At 45.3% G+C, this 23,237-nt stretch overlaps 1 protein-coding gene across 4 annotated transcripts in view; it reads left to right on the forward strand.

Moving 5' to 3' along the window:
- Positions 1-212: 212 nt before the first annotated feature.
- The window catches only part of ADCK1 (aarF domain containing kinase 1), a gene marked incomplete at both ends in the record, with an annotated part of 103,075 nt that continues 80,050 nt past the window's right edge, over positions 213-23,237 (forward strand). For all 4 annotated transcript variants that reach the window (XM_080708118.1, XM_080708119.1, XM_080708120.1 and 1 more), the window contains 2 exons: positions 213-347; positions 2,868-2,951. In XM_080708118.1, coding sequence (XP_080564244.1) covers positions 213-347; positions 2,868-2,951 — 219 coding nt within the window. The remainder of the gene's footprint in view (positions 348-2,867; positions 2,952-23,237) is intronic.

Consider the following 23,237-nt stretch of genomic DNA (forward strand, 5'->3'; position numbering starts at 1 on the left):
GCTTGGAGGTAAAATGCCCCTGGGTTCAATCCCCAGTAAAAGACACACACACACACACACACACACACACACACACACACACACACACAATGCTCTAAGGCCATATAACCTATGAATGGCTGAATTGGGATTTGAATCCTGGGTTGATTAAATGTGAAACCCTTAACCACCATTCTTTCTCAGCTTTTCTTTCTTCTGCAGGCTCAGGGGACATGGCTAGAAAGGCTCTCAAGCTCGCTTCCTGGACAAGCATGGCCCTGGCTGCCTCTGGCGTCTACCTCTACAGCAACAAGTATTTGGACCCTAATGACTTTGGTGCTGTCAGAGTGGGCAGAGCGGTTGCGACGGTAGGTTTTTCTCATTTTTTGGGGTTACGGAGGAATTGTGATATTATATGCAGGTGTTCCTGCAAATGTGTATTCTGGTCATATGTATGTGGAGTTACTGTATACCCTTACATGTGCCAGAGCTCCATCTACACAGTTCATTCCTGTACATGCCACCTCTGCCCTCCTGCAGTTAAATAGAATGGGATTGCACAGGCCTCTGTTGTGAAGCCTTTCTGTTTTAGGTTGTGTATCTTTTTTTTGTGTGTGTGCTACTGCGGATCGAACCCAGGGGCTACCTCCAAGCTGTATCCACAGCCCTATTTTATTTTTTATTTTGAAACAGGTTCACCTCTAAGTTGTTAAGAGTCTTGTCTTGCTAAGTTGCTGAGGCTGGCCTCAAACCTGCAATCTTCCTGTCTCAGCCTCCCAAATACTGGGATTACAAGCGTATGCCACCATGCCCAGTGTGTATCTTATTTAGTGATGACTTACAGGGGCAGTGCTCTCCGGCAAATGCTGACTTTTTCCTCAGGAAGGAAGCTCTGCAGATGAAATCCTAGCAGCCAACTTGATCTTGCTCCAGTGAAGCTAGTGGGAATAGTTCTGGATACATACTCAGTGGCTAGGCCTCGGAGAACTTGGAGAGTTCCCATCAGTCCCCAACTGATAGAGAATCTGAGCTGAATACCTGACCTTTAGTGGCTGTCTCCAGTGGCTCACTAGCAAGGAGCTCCTCAAAGATCATCCCATGGTTGGTAGATTGCCACATGCCTTGTGCGCTCTCACCCCCTTTGCCTGCTGCAGGTGAGCTCATCCTTTTTTCTCCTTGGTGTGGAAATGCATTGAGATACACCTGTGCTTTGATTGTCTCATACTTTCCCAGTACTCAGTGTTATCAGGTGTTTTCTCAAGCCTGGTTCAGAGGGGAAGCCACCGGTGTGGTGCCCGTCCTCAGGGCTAAGCTGAGTCACAAAGCTGGGCCAGACAAATAGAGTTTGAATAAACAGTGGAGAATATGAAACAATCCCTAGGTATTTGTAGAGTGCTGTTTTGGACTCAGCACTACCTTATATGCTTTGAAGGGTAGAGATGAACTGGTACCACGTAGACCTAGCTTTGAAGGAGCCACAGGTCAAGGAGTGTGTACACAAATAGGTTAAAAAGCAGTCTAAAAGCAGACATGGTGGTGAGAGCCTGTAGTCCCAGCTACTTGGGAGAATGAAGTGGGAAATCATGAGTTCATGAGTTCAAGGTCAGTTTGAGAAACAAGAAAACCCTGCCTAAAAAAAAAAAAAAAAAAAAAAAAAGTCAGGCATGGTGGTACACACCGGTAATCCTGGTACTTGGGAGGGTGAGACAGGAGGATCGCAGGTTTGAGACAGCTTCAGCAAGTAGTGAAACTCTTATTAACCTAGCAAGACCCTGTTTCAAAGTAAAAATAAAATGGGGCTGGGGATGTAGCTCAAAGGTAGAATGCCCCTGGGTTCAATCCCCAATATGAACACACACACACACACACACACACACACACACACACGCACACACACACACACACACACACAACACACACACGGCAATCTATAGCTCACATGTGTCAAGATTGCTGCAATAGTCAGACACAGAGTGATGCTGGGGCTTGGGAATCAGGACGAGTGTCCTGGGGAAGGAGGGTGTGGATGGTTGGAAAGAATTGGGGAAGTTATCAAGCTGTGCTTTATAAACCAGCCACTAAGCTGTACCTTCTTTAAAGGGGTCTCATTGTCAACATCCTGTACACCGCTCAGTGGCCAGGTCCTGCTGATGCTTGGTGTTTAATAAGTATAAGTTGAATGGAATTAAGCTTTAGGGAATGCAGACAAAGGAACAGCTTCTTTGATATAAATCTTGTAAGCTCCTTAATTTCTAGGGTCCTCAGTTGCTCAGTCCTAAAAACAAAGGGTTGGGCTTGATAAACCTCAAGGCTCCTTCATGCCTAAGATGTCTGGGAGCTTATAATTTTCTAATTCACTGAAGATAAGGGTTTCACTCCAGGAATTTTGGCCAGGAGATTGAGAATCAAGACTTAGGCTATTAGAACAAACATAAATATAAAATAATGTTTATTTGTGATATGGAGAAGTGGGATAAGTTTATCTAGTAGTATTATTTCAATGAATATTTACTGAGCACATGTCTATGTGTCTGGCAGTGTAAAAGGTATGGGGGTACGGGACTAGCCTTTTGCCTATAGAATTTCAATTCAGAGTTCAGAAACAAGGAATTAATTTAGACGGCAGTTTGTTATGATATATAATTGGGAATTCCTGGTGGATAGGGGCAACTTTAGATTGGGCCTCTCTGCAGAGGTGGGATTTGTGCAGTGGCCTGAGTGTCAGGAAGAAGCCTGCCAGGCTAAGATGGGGGCAGGGCATTTGAGGGGGGCTACTGACCCCTCCTGTAACCTAGCAGTCCATGTAAAGGTCCTGCAGCTGCAGGGTTTGGGCAGAGGTGTAATATTTGATGTCTGAGTACTAAGATCCCCCCTCCCTTGGTTCACAGACAGCTGTCATCAGTTATGACTACCTCACTTCCCTGAGGAGTGTCCCCTATGGATCAGAGGAGTACTTGCAGATTCGATCCAAGGTAAGGGACCGATGGGACCCAACCGAGCCAGGCAACTTCTGGATAAGTCTTAAGTGGTTGCACAGCTAGCGGGCTTCTTGTGGGCAGCTGGAGGTGGGCAGAAGACTGACTGGTATGGACATGGGCATCCCGGGCCACGGGGTTTGGAAGGAAGGGGAAGAGGGCTACCTCTTCCTTCACGAGAGGCTGCCAGACCTGCATCTGGCTGGATGCCCTGGTGCTTCTGGGGAGGCTGGTGTGTGGGATGACTCCAGAGGGAGGTAGGCTCTGTCCCTGAGGCAACTCAGCTGGCTTTGACACTGAGTTGTTAGGCAAAACCCAGTTGGAAGAGGTTAATTGCCTTCCTGTCTTCTAGGGGGAGCCCTTCAGAGGCCTCTCGTAGGGGTGGAGCTGTTGACCCCATCTGTCTTCTTACTTGGTACAGGATAGGTGATGTAGATGCTACATCTAGATATTCCAGAGAGATGAGAGATCACCCAAGAGGATGCTTTTGTGATATGTGTAGGTCGAGCTTGAGGTCAGGATAGAGACTTCTGGCTCCTCGGAAAGGTTTGTAATAGACTGGCTTGTCTTGGCTCAAGTGGTCCCCTCAGCCTAGAATGTGCTTTTGCCTTGAAAAATTCTTAGTCATCCTTCTGGATTCAATTCGGACATTCCTCTCTGACACTTTTCTCCCCGTGCATCCTTTGTGGATGGGGTAATTGATTTTTAAAATTTTATTTAAACTTTTCATTATGGAAATTTCAATCATCTACAGGAGTAGAGACGAATATAGTGTACTCCCATTCACTTGTCTTTCAGGTTGAGAAAGTATGTGCTTATTTGTCATCCACTCCCTCCTTCATTTATTCAGTCTTTAATTTTTAAAAATTCACTTCTTCTTCTTCTTCTTCTTCTTCTTCTTCTTCTTCTTCTTCTTCTTCTTCTTCTTCTTCTTCTTCTTCTTCTCCTCCTCCTCCTCCTCCTCCTCCTCCTCCTCCTCCTCCTCCTCCTCTTCCTCCTCCTCCTCCTCCTCCTTCTCCTCCTCCTCCTCCTCCTCCTCCTCCTCCTCCTCCTCCTCCTTCTTCTTCTTTTTTTTCTCCTCCTCCTCCTCCTCCTCCTCCTCCTCCTCCTCCTCCTCCTCCTCCTCCTCCTCCTCTTCTTCTTCTTCTTCTTCTTCTTCTTCTTCTTCTTCTTCTTCGTGGTACTGGGGTTCCTGAAAACCCTTCTACCTCCAGGCTACACTCCCAGACCTATTTTATACTTTTTTAAAAAAATTTGGAAGCAGGGTCTCTTAAGCCAGCGTGGCTGGCTTCGAACCTGCGTGATCCTCCTGTCTCCTCCCCCAAGCATGGGGATTACAAGCATGCACCACCATGCCTGGCTAGAAATTTCTTGATTTCACCTCTTACGTCTTCTATTACCCGTTCTTCATTCAGAAGTGTGGTGTTCAGTGTCCACATATTTATGTTGTTTCTCTAGGTCTTCTTATAGTTGATTTCTAGTTTCATTCCATTATGGTCTGAAATGACACAGGGAAGTATGTAACATTTTTTGAATTTGCCAGTGCTCATTTTGTGCCCCAGGATGTGATCTATTTTGGAGAAGGTTCCGTGAGCAGCTGAGAAAAATGTAAACTCCACTGTAGTTGGGTGAAATATTCTATATATGTCCAACAGGTCCATTTGATTAATGGTGTTCTTTAGTTCTGAGGCATCTTTACTGACCTTTTGTCTGGAAGATTGGTCTAATGTTGTGAGAGGTGTGTTGAAGTCTCCCAGTTTTATTGTATTGGGATTTATGTGTGACTTAATGTCACAAAGAGTTTGTTTTATGAAAGTAGCTGCACCTATGTTTGGGGCATAGATGTTGATTATTGTTATTTCCTCTTGCTGGATTATTCCTTTTACCAGTAACATATGACCTTTTTTGTCTCTTCTAATGAGTTTGGGCTTGAAGTCTAACTTGTCTGATATCATCGTTGCTATTCCTGCTTGCCTTCGAGTTCTGTTAGCATGAATTACCTTGTTCCATTATTTTTTGCCATGTTGATTTACTTTCAATGTCTAATTTGGTCTTTATTCTCCTTTATTTAGCTACTTTTTTAATGTGATTCATCCCTTCGTGGAATAATTTTTTCTTTGTGTAATGTTTAAGTATTTTCTGTAGTGCTGGCTTTGTATTCATGTCTTCTTTTGATGTCTATCTCGGAAGATTTTTATTTCTCTTTTGAATTTGAAGCATAGCTTTGCTGGATATAGCAACTTTGGTTGGCAGTTTCAGGGCTTGGAATGACAGGTTTTAGAGTTTGTGCTGAGAAATCAGAAGTCATTCTGATCGGTTTACTTTTAAATGTGACCTGACAGTTTTCTCTTGAGGCTTTTAAAATTCTGTACTTGTTCTCTATGTTAGGCATTTCAATTACAGTGTGGTATGGAGGAATTTTTTGATCTTGCTATTTGGGCTTCTGGATGTCCACCTCATTTATACGATTTGGAAAAATTTCTGTTATTGTTTCATTGAAAAGGTTATCCATGCCCTTAGCTTGTATTTTGTAGTCCTCTTTGATCCCAGTGATTCTTAGGTTTGATCTTTTTTTTTTTTTTGGTGGTACTGGGGTTCCTGGAAACCCTTCTACCTCCGGGCTACACTCCCAGACCTAATTTTTATATTATTTTTATTTGGAAACAGGGTCTCTTAAGCCAGCAAGGCTGACTTTGAACCTGCGTGATCCTCCTGTCTCCGTCTCCCAAGCGCAGGGATTACAAGCGTGCACCACCACGCCCAGCAGGTTTGGTCTCTTAATTTGACCCAGATTTCGTGCGGATCATGGTTTGTTCGTTTGTTCATTCGTTCCATCCATCCTTCCTTCCTCCCTCCCTTCCCCCTCTCTCTTTCTCTCTTTTATTTTTTGTGGTACTGGGGATTGAATGCAGGGATATTTTACTCCTCAGCTACAACACCAGCCCTATTTTATTTTTATTTTGAAACAGAGTCTTGCTAGACTGATGAGAGTCTCACTACTTGCTGATGCTGTCCTCAAATCTGTGATTCTCCCGTCCAGTCTCCCAAGTACTGGGATTAAAGGTGTATACCACTATGCCAGGCTTCTTTTTTTTAATTGCTGACTGAATGTTTAAGATTATATATCCAATTTTCCAGGCATGAATGTCTGTTTTCTACATGGTTTTAGGTATTAGTGAGACTTTGAACTGAATTTTTTTTTTTTTTTTTTGGAGGTACTAGGATTCTTGGAAGCCCTTCTACCTCCAGGATACACTCCCACGGGCTACACTCCCAGACCTATTTTTTTTTAACTTTTTTTTTTTTTTTTTGAAACAGGGTCTCTTAAGCCAGTGCGGCTGGCTCTGAACCAGCGTGATCCTCCTGTCTCCGCCTCCCAAGCGCAGGGATTACAAGCGTGCGCCACTACACCCGGCTCAACTGCATTTTTTAAAATTTGATTTGTATTTTTCATTTCCATGATTTCTGTTTGGTTCCTTTTTTAGAATTTCTTTTTTATTGAAATGTTGTTTCCCATCCTGAATTTCTCTCTTGGTTCATTCCTTAGGTCTTGTTTTAGTTTATTGATCATTTTAATAATCTTTTTTTTTTTTTTTGGTATTCTTTCTCTGGGATTTCTTTTACTTCAGTTTCTGTGGATTTAGTTACAGGGCAGGGGTTGTAAATATTTGGAGGCATCTTGTTAAGCTGTTTCCTCATATTTTCAGAAGTCTTAGATTTGTGCATCTGTCAGGGTGGATTCATTTTTTCTCTTTAATGTGGGGATCCTTTGGCCAGTAGTTATCTCCTTACCCTAAGTCCTGGACTGACTGGCTTGAACACATCCAGTCAGCGTAATCAAGAGTGTTGATTGCTCTGAGTGTGGTGGCGCATGCTAGTAATCCCAGCACTTGGGAGGTTGAGACAGGAGGATTGCAGGTTTGTGGCTAATCTCAGCAATTTAGTGAAGCCCTCCACAACTTTGTGAGACATTATTTCCAAATAAAGAACAAAATTGGGCTAGTGGTGTAGCGTAGAGGTAGAATGCTCCTGGGTTCCATTCCCAGTATCACACACACACACATACACACAGTACACACATGCATGCACACAAATATGTTAATTGCAACCCTCAATGCATTTTTTTGTGTGGTACTAGGGATGGAATCCTGGGGCCTTCTACCTCCGACCTATATCCCAGACCCATTCTATATTTTATTTGGAAACAGGGTCTCACTAACTTGCTGAGAGCCTCACTAAGTTGCGGAAGCTGGTTTCCAACCTGTGTGATCCTCTTGTCTCAGCCTCCCAGTGCTGGGATTACAAGAGTGTGCCACCATGCCCAGCTCAATGCCTTTTTATAAGAAGAGAGTTCCCACAAGTAACAGTGGCAGTTTAAAAGCAAACTACCTATCAACATACACTATGAATGTAATCACTAGAGATCTCCACAACTCTATTAACCAAGGAGAAATGAGGCTGAGAAATAATGTAGAGTAAGTTGAAAAGATTATGTACTAATGATTGTATACTAAAATTGAATTGGAAGTGTGGATAAAAATAACAGAAATAGCAAGAAAAGAAAGAAAAAGGAAAGAAGAAAGAGGGTAGGGGAGAGAAGAGACAGAAGTTAAAATGTGGAGAGTAAAATGGATGTAAGAGAGTGGGAATTGTGATGGTAGAGAGAAAAGGACATGTTGAGAGAATCTATTTCATGGAGAGAATACATAGAGTTAGCTCTCAGACATAAGAGAAATTGTGGGGAGACACCACTATTTAGTTAATTTCAATCAGTTAATGCAACAATTATACAGATGCTTGATTTTCTTCTTGCTGAAGCTTTTGAAATAGAGGCCACTCTTTCTGGGCTTTCAATTTCAGAAGCTCCCAACTGTGAGGGAGCTAATATGGTGCAAATGTTGTGTTGCGTGTTGTTTTCAGCTCTGAGTCAAACCAGCCATACTTGTTGGGTGGACGAGTCTGGTGACATCTCTGCTGTGGGGGAGGGTGGCAGGGGACATTGTCTACTTCAGAGCATATTTCACTCTCAAAATGGCTTTGTTGTTGTGTCTGGGGCAGCGTGCAAGTCTGATAGTGCTGCTGCCTGTCTCCGTTGCTTGCTCTGTCTAGAGACTAATCTGGGTTGAATCGCACCCCTCCTTCTGAGAGCCCTTGCTGAGTAGGGGGTGAGGGACTCATCAGCGTATCCTCTTGCCCTTGCCGAGCATGGGAGAGGTGGCTTAAACGTCTCTGCTTTCCACCTGACTCTGATGTGACCCAGTTTCTTGCCCCTGTCAGCCACACTCTTTATTCTGGAAATCAGACTGCCAGTTTCATAAGAAAATGCTCTTTGCTTTTTTCTGTGGACTGATCCACTGACCACTCTGAGTTTTCCCCAAGATGGGGTCTCTCTCTTCCATGTTCAGATTATCCCACGGTGCGGGTAAACTGAGACCGTGCAGTTGCTTGGTCTCAGTTTGCCATTGCAGAACTGCTGTTTTAATTCACTCTTGGGCAGCTGCTATGGCATTGTGAGTTCCTCTGATCTGCCATATTCTCTCAATCAGAGTAACCACAATACTCTGATCATAACTAACAAGATGATTAATTTTTTAATAAACTCTAATTGCTAGTTCATGTTCAAATTTCCCTTGTCCCCCAAATGTCTTTTTGTAGTTGGTTTGTTCCAATCTGGATCCAACGAGATGCATAGATTGCATTTGTTTAACATTTCTAAAAATCCGTAACATTTTCTCTCCCTTCCTTTTTTATTTTTATTTATTTTTTATTTAGCTATTTGCTTGTTGAAGAAACTGGATCATTTATCCTGTAGAATTTCCCCCATTCAGGATTTGGCTGATTGCATTCTCAAAGTGTTGTTTAATGGGAAATACATTCCAGTGGCATGCAATTCAAAATTTATAATATTTGAAAAAGACAAAATGACCCTTCTACCCTTGTTCTTCAGGTACCCAATTTTCCTGCCTGGAGGCAATCATTATTTCTTATGTATCCTTCCAGAGGTACCTTCCTACTTGAATTTAACGACTCTATCTTTATTCCTGCCACAGTGGTAGTGGGTTACATGTCGTGCTCTCTTTTTAGACTATTGGTTCCCTTAGGCCAAGGTCTGAGGCTTTCCTTTTGATATTCTGTCTTTAGTTATGATGCCGACTATGGAGTGGACTTAGTGTCCATTCCATTACCAGGCTATACTCTATCAGCTCCTGCCTTTAGAGAAGCCTCAGAAAGAGTACAAGGTTTGTAGTGAGAAGACCTGGGTTTGTGCTTGGGCCTTGGGAAGGTCACCCAGCCTTTTGGAACTGCCATTTTCCTTGTCTGTAAACTAGAGATGCTAATACCACTTACTGAGCATTATATAGATAATATCTGAGATTGTACCTTGTGAAATGTAGAGCTAATATGAAAACTAGTCAGGTGTCTTCTAGAAGGATTGCTCTGTGGGCAGAGACTTGGTCTGTGCTATGTATCTCTAGGTCTGCAACACTTATACAAGTACTCAGGACACAGTTGGTTCTGAATAAAGGCTTGTTGAACAGATGAATAATACACACACACACACACACACACACACACACACACACACACACATATATTTTTTTTAGTACTGGGGATGGAACCCAGGGGCATTCTACCTCTGAGCTACACCCCCAGTCCTATTTTTTATTCTTTTTTATTTTGAAATAGGATTTCACTGAGTTGCAAAGGGCCTCACTAAGTAGCTGAGGCTGTCATCGAACCATGATCCTCCTGTCTCAGTCTCCCGAATACTGGGATTACAAGCGTGCACTACCGTGCCCAGCTAAAATATTATTATTTTTTATTGGAACATCTCAAAGCTCCTGCCTCTGAGACTTAATCGCCCCCATCTTTGCCCATCTCCTTTCTCCATATAACCAGTGCTGTGGGCCTTGGAACCCAGTGTGACGTTCTGCAGGGAGGTCTAGCACAGAGACAAACAGAGGGGCAAGGCCACTGCTTGGGGGGCTCTGCAGAGCAGGGATGAGGGGTGTAGTGAAGACAGTTGCCTTTAATGTGTAGGTCGCCTGAAAGACAGCGGTGCTACTGCTCCTGGAGAAGCTGACAGCTTTGGGAATGTGGTAAGGAAAGCACAGCCTGGCATTTGATGAGAGGGCAGCGCGTGGTGGCTGGATTCACCAGATAACGGTGCAGGCTGGTCCCCAGGAGTTGTGCCTGGGAAGGGGAACTGGCTGGCACGATAGGGCACGAATAAGTCCTTTAGGAGTGTTTTCTAGAACCATTGGAGTGCTTATCCGTTCTCATCATTGTGGCTGATAAGAGAATGAGTGAGGGATAAAATATAATTATCTCACCTGTCACGCCAGCACCTCCAGGTTCCAGAGTTTGTCAGAGCCAGGAGACTAGCACAGCAGGCAGTGACTTGGAGAAGCACTTTCAAGGTTGGCACTGGCCGGCTCGGCCCCCAGTGACTCAGTTCTTCATCGGGTGGGCAGGGAGCCAGCTCGAAGAAGTAGGTTCTAGGGCAGCGTGGCATGGGGAGGGGCTCAAGTGCTTTGGAGAACTGGATTCCTGGTACCTAGGATGCTTCTAAGCTGAAATGTGCCTGACCTTGCCTGTTTATAAACAAAAGGAAGTCATCACTGGTATAGATGTCCAGGCAAAGGGATGGGGTTGCAGGGTGGAGTTGGTTCTGGCTGAGGGGTTGGGATATATATAGTGGATATTTGTTAATTTTGCAGCTCAGGAGCCATTCTCATTGTGGGTAATGGTATCCAGACTTTCCATTGGGAACCAACCTTTCTCAGGTACACTGTATAAAATTTGGCTAGGGCTAACCCCAGCCCTATTGTTTTTTTTTATTTTGAAATGGGGTCTTCAAGTTGCTAAGAGCCTCACTAAGTTGCTGAGGCTGATCTTGAACCTGCAATCTTTCTGTCTCAGCTTCCCAAGTTACAGGGTTACAGGCATGTTCCACTATGCCCAGCCTATTTCCACAATTATATAATTATTTTTATCAGTATGAATTCATTGGCTATTTAGCATATTTTATGGGTTAGCAGTCCCAGATACAATTCAGGTAACTCTTAATCTCTATATCTAAAAGAACCACTATTTATTTTGTTGTTTAAATGGTTCCAACTGTGGCCATTGGGAGCTCCTTCAACTCAGCTCTGGTGGGCTTTAGATATGCACCCATAATGTCTTGAGCATTGTCTTATTTTCTGGTACCACAAGGTGCTCCAGGCTCATCTTTTATTTTCTTTGCTCCATCCCTGGAATCAATTACTTCTCCAAGGAGTCCTGGTTCTTTTATTTGAAGAATGGTAATTAGAGGCCAATACTACATTTCTTTTAGGTTCTTCCAGGAGACAGAGCGAGAAAATATGTGTATGTATATGAATTCCTGCATACACACATATCTGTCTATTAATAAGCCCTGAGTTCACACTTAGATCTCAGGTTCTAGTCCAACACCACAGAGTCCATTTCACTTTCTCCTTTTCCTTATATGTCATCTCTTTTTCTGACAGTGAGAAACCTCCCTCTTATTATCTATAACATACTTACCTATTTGTTCAGTGGTAGTATACCCTAAAATAGCTCAGACCCCTGAGGCATACAGGAGCAGAGAGTGGCATAAGATGCAGTGCTGTTGGATAACTTCAGGTGATATTAAAGCTGAGTTTGGAAAGGTGGGCCTCATTGAAACATGTAGCAATTGGGACAAAGTGATTTTGGTTTAGGTTGATGGAAGGATTATGGGACTGACTGTAAGAAACAGAGATTAGTTCAGTGTTACTGGAGTCCAGGGTGTGAGCAAACAAAGAGGCAATTGACAGAGTTAGAGCCAGCTCACAGAGGGCTTGAGGCTGGGTTTCCTACCACAGAGAGTAGGGAATCATGGGGAATTCTTAAGTACAGTTTTATTAAGCTTTCAATAAATGAGAATGCTTAAAGTTATCAGCTTTTGAATAGTTTTTCAGCTTTTCAGCATCTGTGTCAGATAATGACAATGGGAAGAGTGCCTGGTTGACAGAGAGTGAGAGAAAGGGAGGGAGGGAGGGAGAGAGAGAAGGAGACAGATGGGAAGAAGGGAGGAAGGGAATGGAAGAGAGACAGAGAAAGAGAGGAGGAGGAGGAGGAGGAGGAGGAGGAGGAGGAGGAGGAGGAGGAGGAGAGCTGGGTGTGGTGGCGCACGCTTGTAATCCCAGCATTCGGGAGGTGGAGACTGGAGGATTGAGGTTCGCAGACAACCTCAGCTGCTTAGTGATGCCCTTCATAACTCAGTGAGACCTTGTTTCAAAAATAAAAAGACTAGCTAGGCGTGGTGGCGCACACTTGTAATCTCTGCGCTTGGGAGGCGGAGACAGGAGGACCACACAGGTTTGAAGCCAGCCGCGATGGCTTAAGAGACCCTGTTTCCAAATAAAAATATAAAATAGGTCTGGGAGTATAGCCCAGAGGTAGAAGGGCTTCCAGGAAACCCAGTACTACCCCCCCCAACACACACACACACACACACACACACACACACACACACACACACAAAAAGACTAAAAAAATAGGGCTGGGGTTGTAGCTCAGAGGTAGAATGCCCCTGGGTTCTATCCCCAGTACTGGGAAAAAAAAAAAAAAAAAAAAAGAGGAAGGAGGAGGAAGAGGAGAAGGAGGAAAAAGTAGCAGTGAATCACTTTTCCTTCCTTAACCAGAGTCACAGAGATATAATATAGAAAAGGACCTTGTCTGCTCTGTGACTATGAAGCTTTTTAGCTGAACTCAAATTCTTGTTACCTTGCAGGCCATTGGCCCCTGTGGTATGAGGTGCTTCAGGTCATGGCCATGTGTGTGTGTCCTGTTAGTTACTTATTCTTCGGATTTGAGGAGGTAAGGATTAATACCCTTTTCTTCCTTGCTTGAGAAGCTGGTGGAGAACCTCTGTGGGCAGAGATGCAGGGCTCAGCCAGGTAGAGGTCAAAGTGTCAGCTTTATTGTTGATACGTGCTGGGCTAGAGCATGTGGTTGGGTTTGGAGCAAGTGGGCTTGCTGAACTTCACCCCTAAAAGATAAATTTCCTAGCCAAGTTTCTTACAGGTGGCCCACACCTGTAATCCTGACACTTGGGAGGCTGAGGCAAGAGGATTGCAGGTTCAAGGCCAGTCTTAACAACTTAGTGAGATTCTTAGCAACCTACCAAGACTCTGTTTCAAAACAGAACAACAAAAAAAAAGAGGGCTGGGAGTGTAGCTCAGAGGTAGAATGCCCCTGGGTACACACACACACACACACACACACACACACACACACACACAGACTTATTACTGTTCTGGTGAGCATTCGTGCAGCTATAATCTAAGAGACTGACCATCTAACTTAGAGGAAAGAAGATTCATTTTCTTAGGGGTTTGGGTTCAGTCCGTGTGAGGCCGGGGACCGTGGATCTCAGGGTATGGTAGCTGGAAGCAGAAGGAGAGTGTGTGGGCTGTGCTCACATCATGGGGGCCAGAAACAGAGAGGGGTGGGGAGAGAGAGAGAGCGAGCGAGCGCCAGTGAGTGCTTTACCTGCCTCAGTCACCCAGATAAATCCATTACAATGGATTCATCCACTACGGGGTTTACAACCCTCATGACTCAATTACATCAGCTCCAAATATTAATAAACGAGCTCTTGGGCACATTTTATATAGGACAGTTACCTCAGGGCAAGCCTCTTGGGTCGGGGCGCAGGGCTGCCTCTTAGGCTAAGGAGGAGCTGAACACCAGGGCTCCACAGCTAAGAAGATTCCAAGAGGGGAGGGGAGCAGAAGGGCCGAGCTGAGTATGCTGCTGCTTCTCCCACACTCTCTAGTCCAACTGGTGATTCCCTCTCCCACAAAGGGCTGGGAGAGAAGAGAAGTCAGCAGCAGCTTCCCCTGAAGGGCTCCCTCCTTGTGCTGTGTGAAACTTAAGATAGTTCTCTATCAGTCCCTAGGCAACAGGGGAGGTAGCCCTGAGTTTGCTTGAAGGAACATTTATGTCACCAAGTTCTGCCAACCTTTACACCTAACCTTGGTTGGGGCATGGGTGGCTTCAAGTTTGCATATGAGACATTTTATCATTAGCAACGTGTATATTTAGAGGGAGGGGGTCAGGTGCTTCAGAGCCATGGGATGTGGAAGGACATGTGGGGGCAAAAGGACTCCATTTCTGACCAGTGGATATGGGCCAGAGGACTAGAGTAAGAGGCTAAGGTGTGGTGTTGACTCTGTAATGACTTCTTTGAACATAGGCATCAGCTAGCTCAACCTCTAGTTTGTGGTTGTGGATTGGAACCCAGGGAGGTAGTATAGTTCCTTTCCCTGCCCCAGGTGTCATTTTGACGTTTAGGTCTTGTTCATACGTGTGTTCTTTGTGCTTTAAACTCCTTGTTTTTCTTCTTTTGACCTGGGGGAGAGCACCAGTCGGGTAGAAAGTAGAAGTTAAGATGCCCATGCGGTAAGCTCTTGCCAACTGGCTGCTGCTGGAGGTGTTCACACCTTCTACCCTCCACCCCCTGGGACTCCCCATGGCTGCAGCTGAGCTCCTGCCTGGGGTAGGCTTTGGAAGCATGGAAGAAGAGGAAGAAGGACCCTAGAGCTTCCTAACTACAAGTTTTTTTTTTTCCTCTCATTTAATCATTCAGCCAAACATTTAATTCAACGAATATTTGGCATTTACATTCTCTAGTGGAGGGGCTTACAGAAGGAATTCCTTCCTCAGAAGGAATTGGTAGATACTAGCTCTCTATTTCAGGAAAAGGGCTTCCTATTCAGCTGTTGAACAACTGGCAGTTTTAAGAACAACTCTCCTGCCAGCCTAGCAAAGGTATGGTCATTCAGAAAGCATTTTAGGTCTATGATCCCAACTTGGTGGGAGATGTTGGGAGGAAGGGTTGGGGTGGGGCTGAGGCAGGAGGATAGCAAGTTTGAGGCCAGCCTGGGCAACTTAGTGTGATCCTGTCTCAAAATAAATAAAAAGGCTAGGGCTATAGCTCAGTGGTAGAGTATTCCTGCATTCAATCTGCAGTATAAAATGAATGAATGAATAAATAAAATAAAAATAGAAGAATCTTTTTTTTTTTTCAGTCCTGGAGATAAAACTCAGGGGCATTCTATCTCCAAGCTACAGCCCCAGCCCAACTTTTTATTCTTTATTTTGAAACAGGGTCTCACTAAGTTGCAGAGGGCTGCACTAAGTAGCTGAGGTTGCCCGCGAACCGCGATCCTCCTGTCTCAGCCTCCCAGGTCCTGGGATTACAAGTGTGCGCCACCGCACCCTGATTTAGAAGAATCGATTTAAGGGTCTTATTGATCTGCAAAGGAATCAAACTGGGTCTTCAGGAATATTCTCTGAACCTGGAGACATTTCCTTACTATTCTTCCATCCTTCTGCTATCTTAATCAATTTGAACTTAGCCATTCTGGGCCTGCTCCATGCCAGGTATTGTGTGAAAGGCTCAGAGAATGTAAAGGGAAACAAGATTTGCTTGCTTTCTGCCCTTGAGCTGCTCATAGTCTGGCTGGGCAGAGGGAAGCTGCCATGAGATCACCAGCCTCAGAACGAGAGCTGTGTCTTCATTGTAGCTCTGGTTTCTGGTCTGGAGTCACATCATGGCTTTTGACCCCTAATTGCACCTAACTCCCAGCCAAGAGGAACCTGAGAAGGAGGCTTCCTCTGGAGCAGCGGGTGCTCTCTAATTGTGCTGTTGTTATTTTACATTTGCATCATTTGCTGACCTGGTGTGAAAACTTTTCAGTGAGTGAAAATACATGGCGCCCCTCAGACCCCCTCTTGCTGCCCTTATTTGTCAGTTGAGATGTTTGCCTGAGAGTGTTCTGCACAGAGGAGGAGGGAATTGAATCCTTGCTATCTAAAAACCTTGCCTCGCTTTCTTGGAGTTTGTGATAATTTCTGCAAGGGTGTGAGCTGCATTTAATGTGTTCTGGTTGGGTCATCTAAGGATCAGGCCTTTGGAATAAGGGAGGCTGTCTGTGGTCCAGTCCAGCACCTCCTTCTTGATTTTCTTTGTACCAAATCTTTCTGAGTGTTGCAGATCTGTGCAATTCTCTGCATTGGTTCTGACCCCCAAATCTATTCGGATTTTGGGAGACTTCTATAGAAATGGGTTCTTGAGTCTTGATATGGTGTAGGAGAGACTTTGTAGGGCCCACTACCATCAGTAGGTATCCTGGGAAAGTGCATTGTGACTGGTGTGGTGGCTTCTCTATAGGTCCTGGGCAAACAAGGGGAGGCCAGTTACCTGCTTGGTCTAGACTTGATAGTAGTCTATAGACCATGGCTAATAATGCATCTTCTTTTGCATATCTGTATATACAGTGTGCTTAAAAATATGAACTATTTAAGACCTAAGAAAAAGTCTAAAAAAAAAAACCCCAAACAATTCAGCACCCAGTTTCAGAAATAATACCTTTCCTATACAATTGTAGCCTCTAGGTATTTCTTCCCTGATTTTAGCCTTCTTCTTACGTAGACAGAACAAGCACTGGCCTGAATCCATTCTCACGACCGCATATTTCTTTCTCAGTAACTAACTACTCAGGTGTTTCTGTGATCTTGTTCATTCCGTTGACTCTTTTCCCTTTACTTGATTTTTTTTTTTTTTTTTGGTGGTACTGGGGTTCCTGGAAGCCCTTCTTCCTCCGGGCTACACTCCCAGACCTATTTTATAGTTTTGAAACAGGGTCTCTTACGCCAGCACGGCTGGCTTCGAACCTGCGCGATCCTCCTGTCTCCGCCTCCCAAGCGCGGGTATTACAAGCGTGCGCCACCACGCCCGGCTCCTTTACTTGATTTTGTTTCAAGCAAAACATCAGTGAAATTACAGGTCTGATTGTTCTCTCTTGGTCTATTGAATGCATATGAAAATAAATGTTCTGGGTACTACCTGAAATTGCCTTTGTGCCGCTTTTTGCACGCTATTGCTGGTACAGGGCTGTGCTCTGAGAGGCAGAGCTGCACCTTCTGTAGCGGATGCTGGACCAGACTCGGGCTCACACCTGCTGTTGCCTTGATCTTTCCCCTGCTGGATCTGGCCACTCTTTTTCTAGCTTTTCTCTTATTTCCTGGAGGTGCTGTGGGCTCAGAGATGTCTGATAGGATGGGATTTGCCGATGCTCTGAAGCAGTGATCCCTCTCTAAAAGCCATGGTTGTAATAAAACAAAGCAACCCCCCGGATTTCTGGCGGAGGGGGCTGTAGCTGTGGGCTGGGCATCTCTCCATACTCATGGTCATGAGTACCGCCATCAGCAGTTCCCCTGTGTGTGTTAGCATCCCTCACCTGCATGTGCTTCCTGGATGTGTGGGGCTGGCTTTCGGCTGCCACACAGCTCCTCTCCACCTGCCCTTGTCCCTGGGCTCTGTAGGGTGAGAAGGGCAGAGCCCTACTCCCCAGAGGTGCTGCTGCACTGAACGTTTAACTGCACCCAGTACACTTGGTGGGGATCAGCTGGAGAAGCCTCCGTGTGCCAGTGTCCGCTGCGCTTGCTCATCCCAGACCCCATCCCTGGCTAGCTGTGGCTGGCTTTCTTATTCCTGATCACTTCCCTACTGAAAATCTCCTGCAGTCTCCTGGCCTGCCCAGGATTGAGTGTTCCCACCTCTGCTAAGAGGAGTGAGAGGAAATGAGGTGAAGCTACAGGAGGAGGGACTCAGGAGGGACTCAGGGCAGACAGGAGCGAGGACCTCTTCGAGGGGAAGGTAGCTTAGTATCGGCGTAGGTTATGCAGGAGCGTTGAAAACTCTCAACCTGGGAGGGCGGCTTTCCAGAAGCAGGAGCGGTTCCGTGTCTGGCATGGACGTGAGACTGTGGCAGCTCCCTGGCGACTTCCGACCTGTCAGACCATCAGTCCCCTGGGAGTGTCATAAGCTGCAGAATGCCAGACTCCATATATTCAGATTCACTGTCAGTGCACTGAAGCCTGTGTGACCAGTAACTGCAGGGCAGGCACTGTGCTAAGGGCTCTTGAGTATCTCATTTAACTCTCGCAAGACACCGTTGTTATCATCCCCACGTTAAAGATGGAGAAACTGAGCCATAGACCAATTAAGTGACTTGTCCAAGGGTCCACAGCGAGTTCCTGGATGTCCAAGGGTCCACAGCGAGTTCCTGGATGTCCAAGGGTCCACAGCGAGTTCCTGGATGTGCTAATTTCTTGTCATCTCCGTGATGGTAAACATGTGTATTCTCCTGTATTTCTGGAAGCCAGAGGTCTGGACTCAGAGTACTGACAGGGTCATGTTATCTTTTTTGGGAAGGGGGAGCCTCTAGGGAGTAGTTCTCCTTTCCAACAGTTCCAGGTGTTTCCAACGACAACATCACCCCAACCTCTGCCTCGTTTCCATCCATCTGTCCATCCATCCATCCTGGGGATTGAACCCAGGGGCATTCTTCTTCTGAGCTATACTCCCCTGCCCTATTTTATTTTTATTTATTTTATTTTATTTTATTTTTTGGTATTGGGATTAGACCAAGGGTGTTCTTCCTCCAAGCTATACCCCCAGCCCTCTTTATTTTTTGAAACAGCGTTTTACTAAGTTGCTGAGGTTGATCTCAAACCTGCGATCCTCCTGTCTCAGCCTCTTAAATACTGGGATTAGATGCCGGGCATGGTGGCGCATGCTCGTAATCCCCACGTTTGGGAGGTGGAGACAGGAGGATCACACAGGTTCGAAACCAGCCGCGCTGGCTTAGGAGACCCTGTTTCCAAATAAAAATATAACAAGTAGGTCTGGGAGTGTAGCCCAGGAATAGAAGGGTTTCCAGGAACCCCGTACCACCAAAACAACAACAACAACAACAACAACAAAAAAAAACCCAAAAAACTGGGATTAGAGGCCTGGGGCATTCTACCTCTGAGCTACATTCCTAGCCTTATTGTTTGTTTAGTCTTTATTTTGAAACAGGGTCTCATTAAGTTATGGAGGGCCTCACAAAGTAGCTGAGGCTGGCCATGAAAATCCTCCTGTCTCTGTCTCTCAAGTACTGGAATTACAGGGTGTGCCACCATGCCCAGCATTTTAAAATTTCTTTTTTTCTTTGTGATACTGGGGTTCCTAGAAACCCTTCTACCTCTGGACTACACTCCCAGAACTATTTTTTATTTTTTTTATTTGGAAACAGGGTCTCTTAAGACAGCGCGGCTGGCTTTGAACCTGTGCGATCCTCCTTTCTCCACCTCTCAAGTACGGGGATTACAGCGTGCGTCACCATGCCCAGCTAAAATTTTTTTTGAAACAAGATCTGACTAAATTGTGGAGGGCCTTGCTAAGTTGCTGAGGCTAGCCACGAACCTGCGATCCTTCTGCAGGACTCCCAGGTACGAGGATTCCAGGTGTGTACCACCAAGCCTGGCTTCTCTTTCTTGTAAGGACATGTATGATTGGATTTGAGGTCCACCTAGACAATCCAGGATGAGCACATTTAAAAATTTTTAATCACATCTGCAAAGGCTCTTTTTATAAATAATGTCCATCTCAACCCACAGAGGATGGGAGCTCTCAAGAGATACCACTCTCCATGTTGGGATATATTCAGGGTCTGGATGGGGGTGGATGAGAGGACTCTGCTGTGTCACCTTTTGAACTTGCAGTGCTCATTCTAGCCATAGATGGGGATGGAAGTCCCATGGCACCTGTGTGATCCTGACCCTTCCCTGGCCTGAGCCCAGGCTTTCTGCAGGGATGAAAGAGCAGTGGTGGAATACAGCCCTTTCTTACCAGTGTGCCCTGGCTAGCCACCTGAACAGAGAGATGTAGGGATTTCAGGGTGGAGAGAGGGGGCTGCAGAGAGCCAGGGCCCCAGGAAGCAGGCAGTGAGTAGCCAAGGACCCATTTGGAGGAGGTGGGACTGAGTGTGAGCTGAATCTCCCTGCGCACGTGCCAGTGCCAGTCAGATTTCATCTATGAAGCACCAATTCAGAAATAAAATGAAGAATTTCAAGGCAGCTACTGTCTTAGTTTCCTATCGATGCTATAACAAATTACCACAAACTTTGTGGCTTAATACAACACAGATTCATTGTTAGAGTTCTAGAGGTTGGCAGTCTGAACGGATTCTTCCTAGGATAAAAGGAAGATGTCAGCAGGGCCTTGTGGCTCATGGCAGCTTTGGAGGAGAATGCATTTTCTTGATTTTTCCACTTTCTAGAGGCTGCTCAAATTCCTCAGCTCATGGGACCACTTCCCCATCTTCAAAGCCAGCATCATGTGGCCCGGTTCTCACTCTGCCTTCTCCCTGGCTCTCTCTTACTTACAGAAGTGATTGCCAGGACACACCTAGGTTATCCAGGATACTCTCACTATCTCATTATCCAAGACAATCTCTGTCAAAGTCAGCTTACTCTTAGCAAGCCTAATTTCTTCTGCAAATTTAATTTTCCTTTGCCATGTAAGGAGACAACATTTGTGGGTTCCAGGATTAGGACGTTGACATCTTTGGGGAATATGGGGCATTATTCTGACTTCCACAGCAACTGTAGAGCATTAAGTCACAAGTAGGGGGCCCTTCTGAGGACAGGGCCAGGCCCATACCCCAACAAGAGGGACTCACAAAGCTAAAAGCCCCAAGGCGGCAAATGCACTCGGCTTGTTCAAGGACCTGAAATGAGGCCAGTGGGAAAGTAAGAGTGAACAGCAGGGCATGTGATACAAAATGAGGAGAGAGAGGCTGGCACAGGGCAAGCACACAAGGTCTCCTGGGCCACATGGAAGGGTTGGCAACAGTAGGCTGGGACCTGCTGTGGGATCTTTAAGGGGAAAAAAAAGTCTCTGTATGAAAAATTCCAGATGTAACTAAAAAGCACAGAGACTAATAGGATGAACCTCATACCTGGCACTTAGGTCTGAAATATGTTGCCATAATTCTTTTGTCCATTTATTTATTGCAGAAGAATTTTGAAAGTGCATTATAGACACTGTGGCATTTCACCTGTAATTTCAGTATGCAGCTCTAAAAACTGACATTTTTCTAAGTAACCAAAATGTCATTATCATAAGTTATGTAAATAATCATAAGTTATGTAACAGGAGTCAAATTCATCTAATTCCTACACGTGGTCAGTTGTTCCCCAAACGCCCTGCCGTCTGGCCTTCTCCTGAGGTTTGTGCCTGTTCTCGCTCTTTCTGAGGAGGATCCTCCTCCTGTGTCTTCCAGGGTTTTGCTTCTGTTCCTTCCCACCAGCCCCCAACAGCATAAGATGGTGAGGACGTGAAAAAGACTTTCTTTTCGCATCTGAGCGTGTGGCCCTTATAAGCACAATGGGGGCAGGGAAGGGTAGCGGGCCGGCTGGGTATATTATTCTGCTCGTGGTCTAACATTTGTTTTTCTTGTCTGTAATTGCCATTCCAGAAATGCCCTCACTCTTCCAGCCACAGAATAACTGTTGAGAACAAATTAATTATGCATCTTCTCCGTGTGTGTGATTAAGGGGCAGATGGAGGGAAGGGTTCTCTTCCGCTTTTCTGGCAACTAGGTTCCCAAATGGATGCTTTCCAGAGCAAAGAGTGCATGTCCTGGGCTCCCGTGTGCATCTGGGTTTGCCTGTGTGGTAGCAAGCTTGCTTACTGTCAGGCAGAGTCACGAGCTGCCAGTGATAATATTATTAATTCCTTAAATTTTTAGCTTAGTTGCTGTTTGCCGAGGGCTTGCACAGGCACATGAACTCATTTGTTGGGATTTCAGGAATGCCAGAACAACTTTTTTTGCTTAATACCTCCCTAAATCATTGTCGATTGCTTGTAATTCCACCATTAGAGAATAATTCCTTTGGCCTAAAACTCTGTTCCCTATTAAAATGCAAGTATCCCTGGCAACTGTTTAGCATGTTTTATTCAGTGAGCTGTCTCAGTCACCAGCAACTGCCCTTCCAAATACCCTCTCCCGTAGCTTCTCTTTTGGGATGGACTTCTCCGAAAGAGAACCGGTATTCAGAGTCTGTCCCATTCCATAGAATATTGTTCTAGGTTAGTTGCTGTGTCTGGAAAAAGAGGTAAAGAAACTGGCTGAGGTTCAATGATGGGTCATAATTTCCTATGTTGCCACCACAACTGGCTAGAACTCTTTTGAAACACATTGCTTAATGCTGGGGTACCTGTGCCGCCTCATCCTAGATGCCCCTCAGTTGGGCTCCCTAAAGAGGCAGCAGGGAGAGAGCGCCCTCTCAGGAGCATGTGGAGAGCAGGTCCAGTCTGCATTGCTCAGATTGGGGATCGCCCTGGAGTGTGGTTCATGGTGGGTAGGGGAGAACGTGGAGCTGACTGCATAATGTCATGGTGTAATGCCATTTTTATCTTAAAGAGGGAAGATGTAGTAGGGACAGTAGTCTACTTGGAGTTGAGGCTAAGATTAAAATTTGTCTTTAGAACCAGGAACAGAGCTGTAGGTTTTTAGAGTCAGAAGATACATTAGAAACCGTCAGTCCTGGGAAAGGAAAGGATTTCGTCTGCCAACACCAGTGAATATATAGGGTTATCCAGCGTCAGATGGAGATTAAGTGAGTCTTCATCTGAGCTCAGTGAGTGCAATTTGTGATTGATTGGTGATGTCTGGTATGTGCTGTGGTGCAGTAATAAAGGAGAGGCATGCATGCCACACACTTGTTATTCCTGATGCCCTCAACCTCTCCATTTTCAAAGGAGCCAGCTAAGACCCAGAAAGCTGGAGTAAGTTTTGAGGGTTGTGTAAATAGGGTCAGTAATTAGCAGCATTGGCTCAGAATCCAGATTCTTTGAGATCTGGGTCAAAACCTTTTCTTCTGAAGTTCATAGGTATTCTTTTTTTTGGGGGGGGGAGGTCTGGGGATAGAACTCAGGGGCATTTGATCTCCAAGCTATACCTCCTGCCCTATTTTTTGTTCTTTATTTTGAAACAGGGTCTCACTAAGTTGCAGAGGGCCTCGCTAAGTAGCTGAGGCTGTCAACAAACTGATTCTCTGGTCTCAGCCTCCCGAATGCTGGGATTACAAACGTGTACCACCATGCCCGGCTTTTTTTTTTTTTTTTTAAGGTGATTGGAATTGAACTTAGGGCCTTGTACATGCTAAGCATACACTCCACCACCACTGAGTTGCACCCTCACTCCAGCCCCTGAGGTTTACAGATATTCCAAGAAGCATTTTATTGTGGTTAGAGAGCATTGTGGTCTTGGAGTCAGACTGCCTGGCTTTTGATGCCAGCTCTGTCCACTAATTAGCTGTGTTGCCCTGGCCAAGCTTTTTAGCCTTCAGAGCCATAGTTTCTTTATCTGTAAAATAGAGGATAATAATTAA

This window comes from Muscardinus avellanarius (assembly GCF_963383645.1).
Source record: "Muscardinus avellanarius genome assembly, chromosome: 12".
In the NCBI taxonomy this organism is placed as follows: domain Eukaryota; kingdom Metazoa; phylum Chordata; class Mammalia; order Rodentia; family Gliridae; genus Muscardinus; species Muscardinus avellanarius.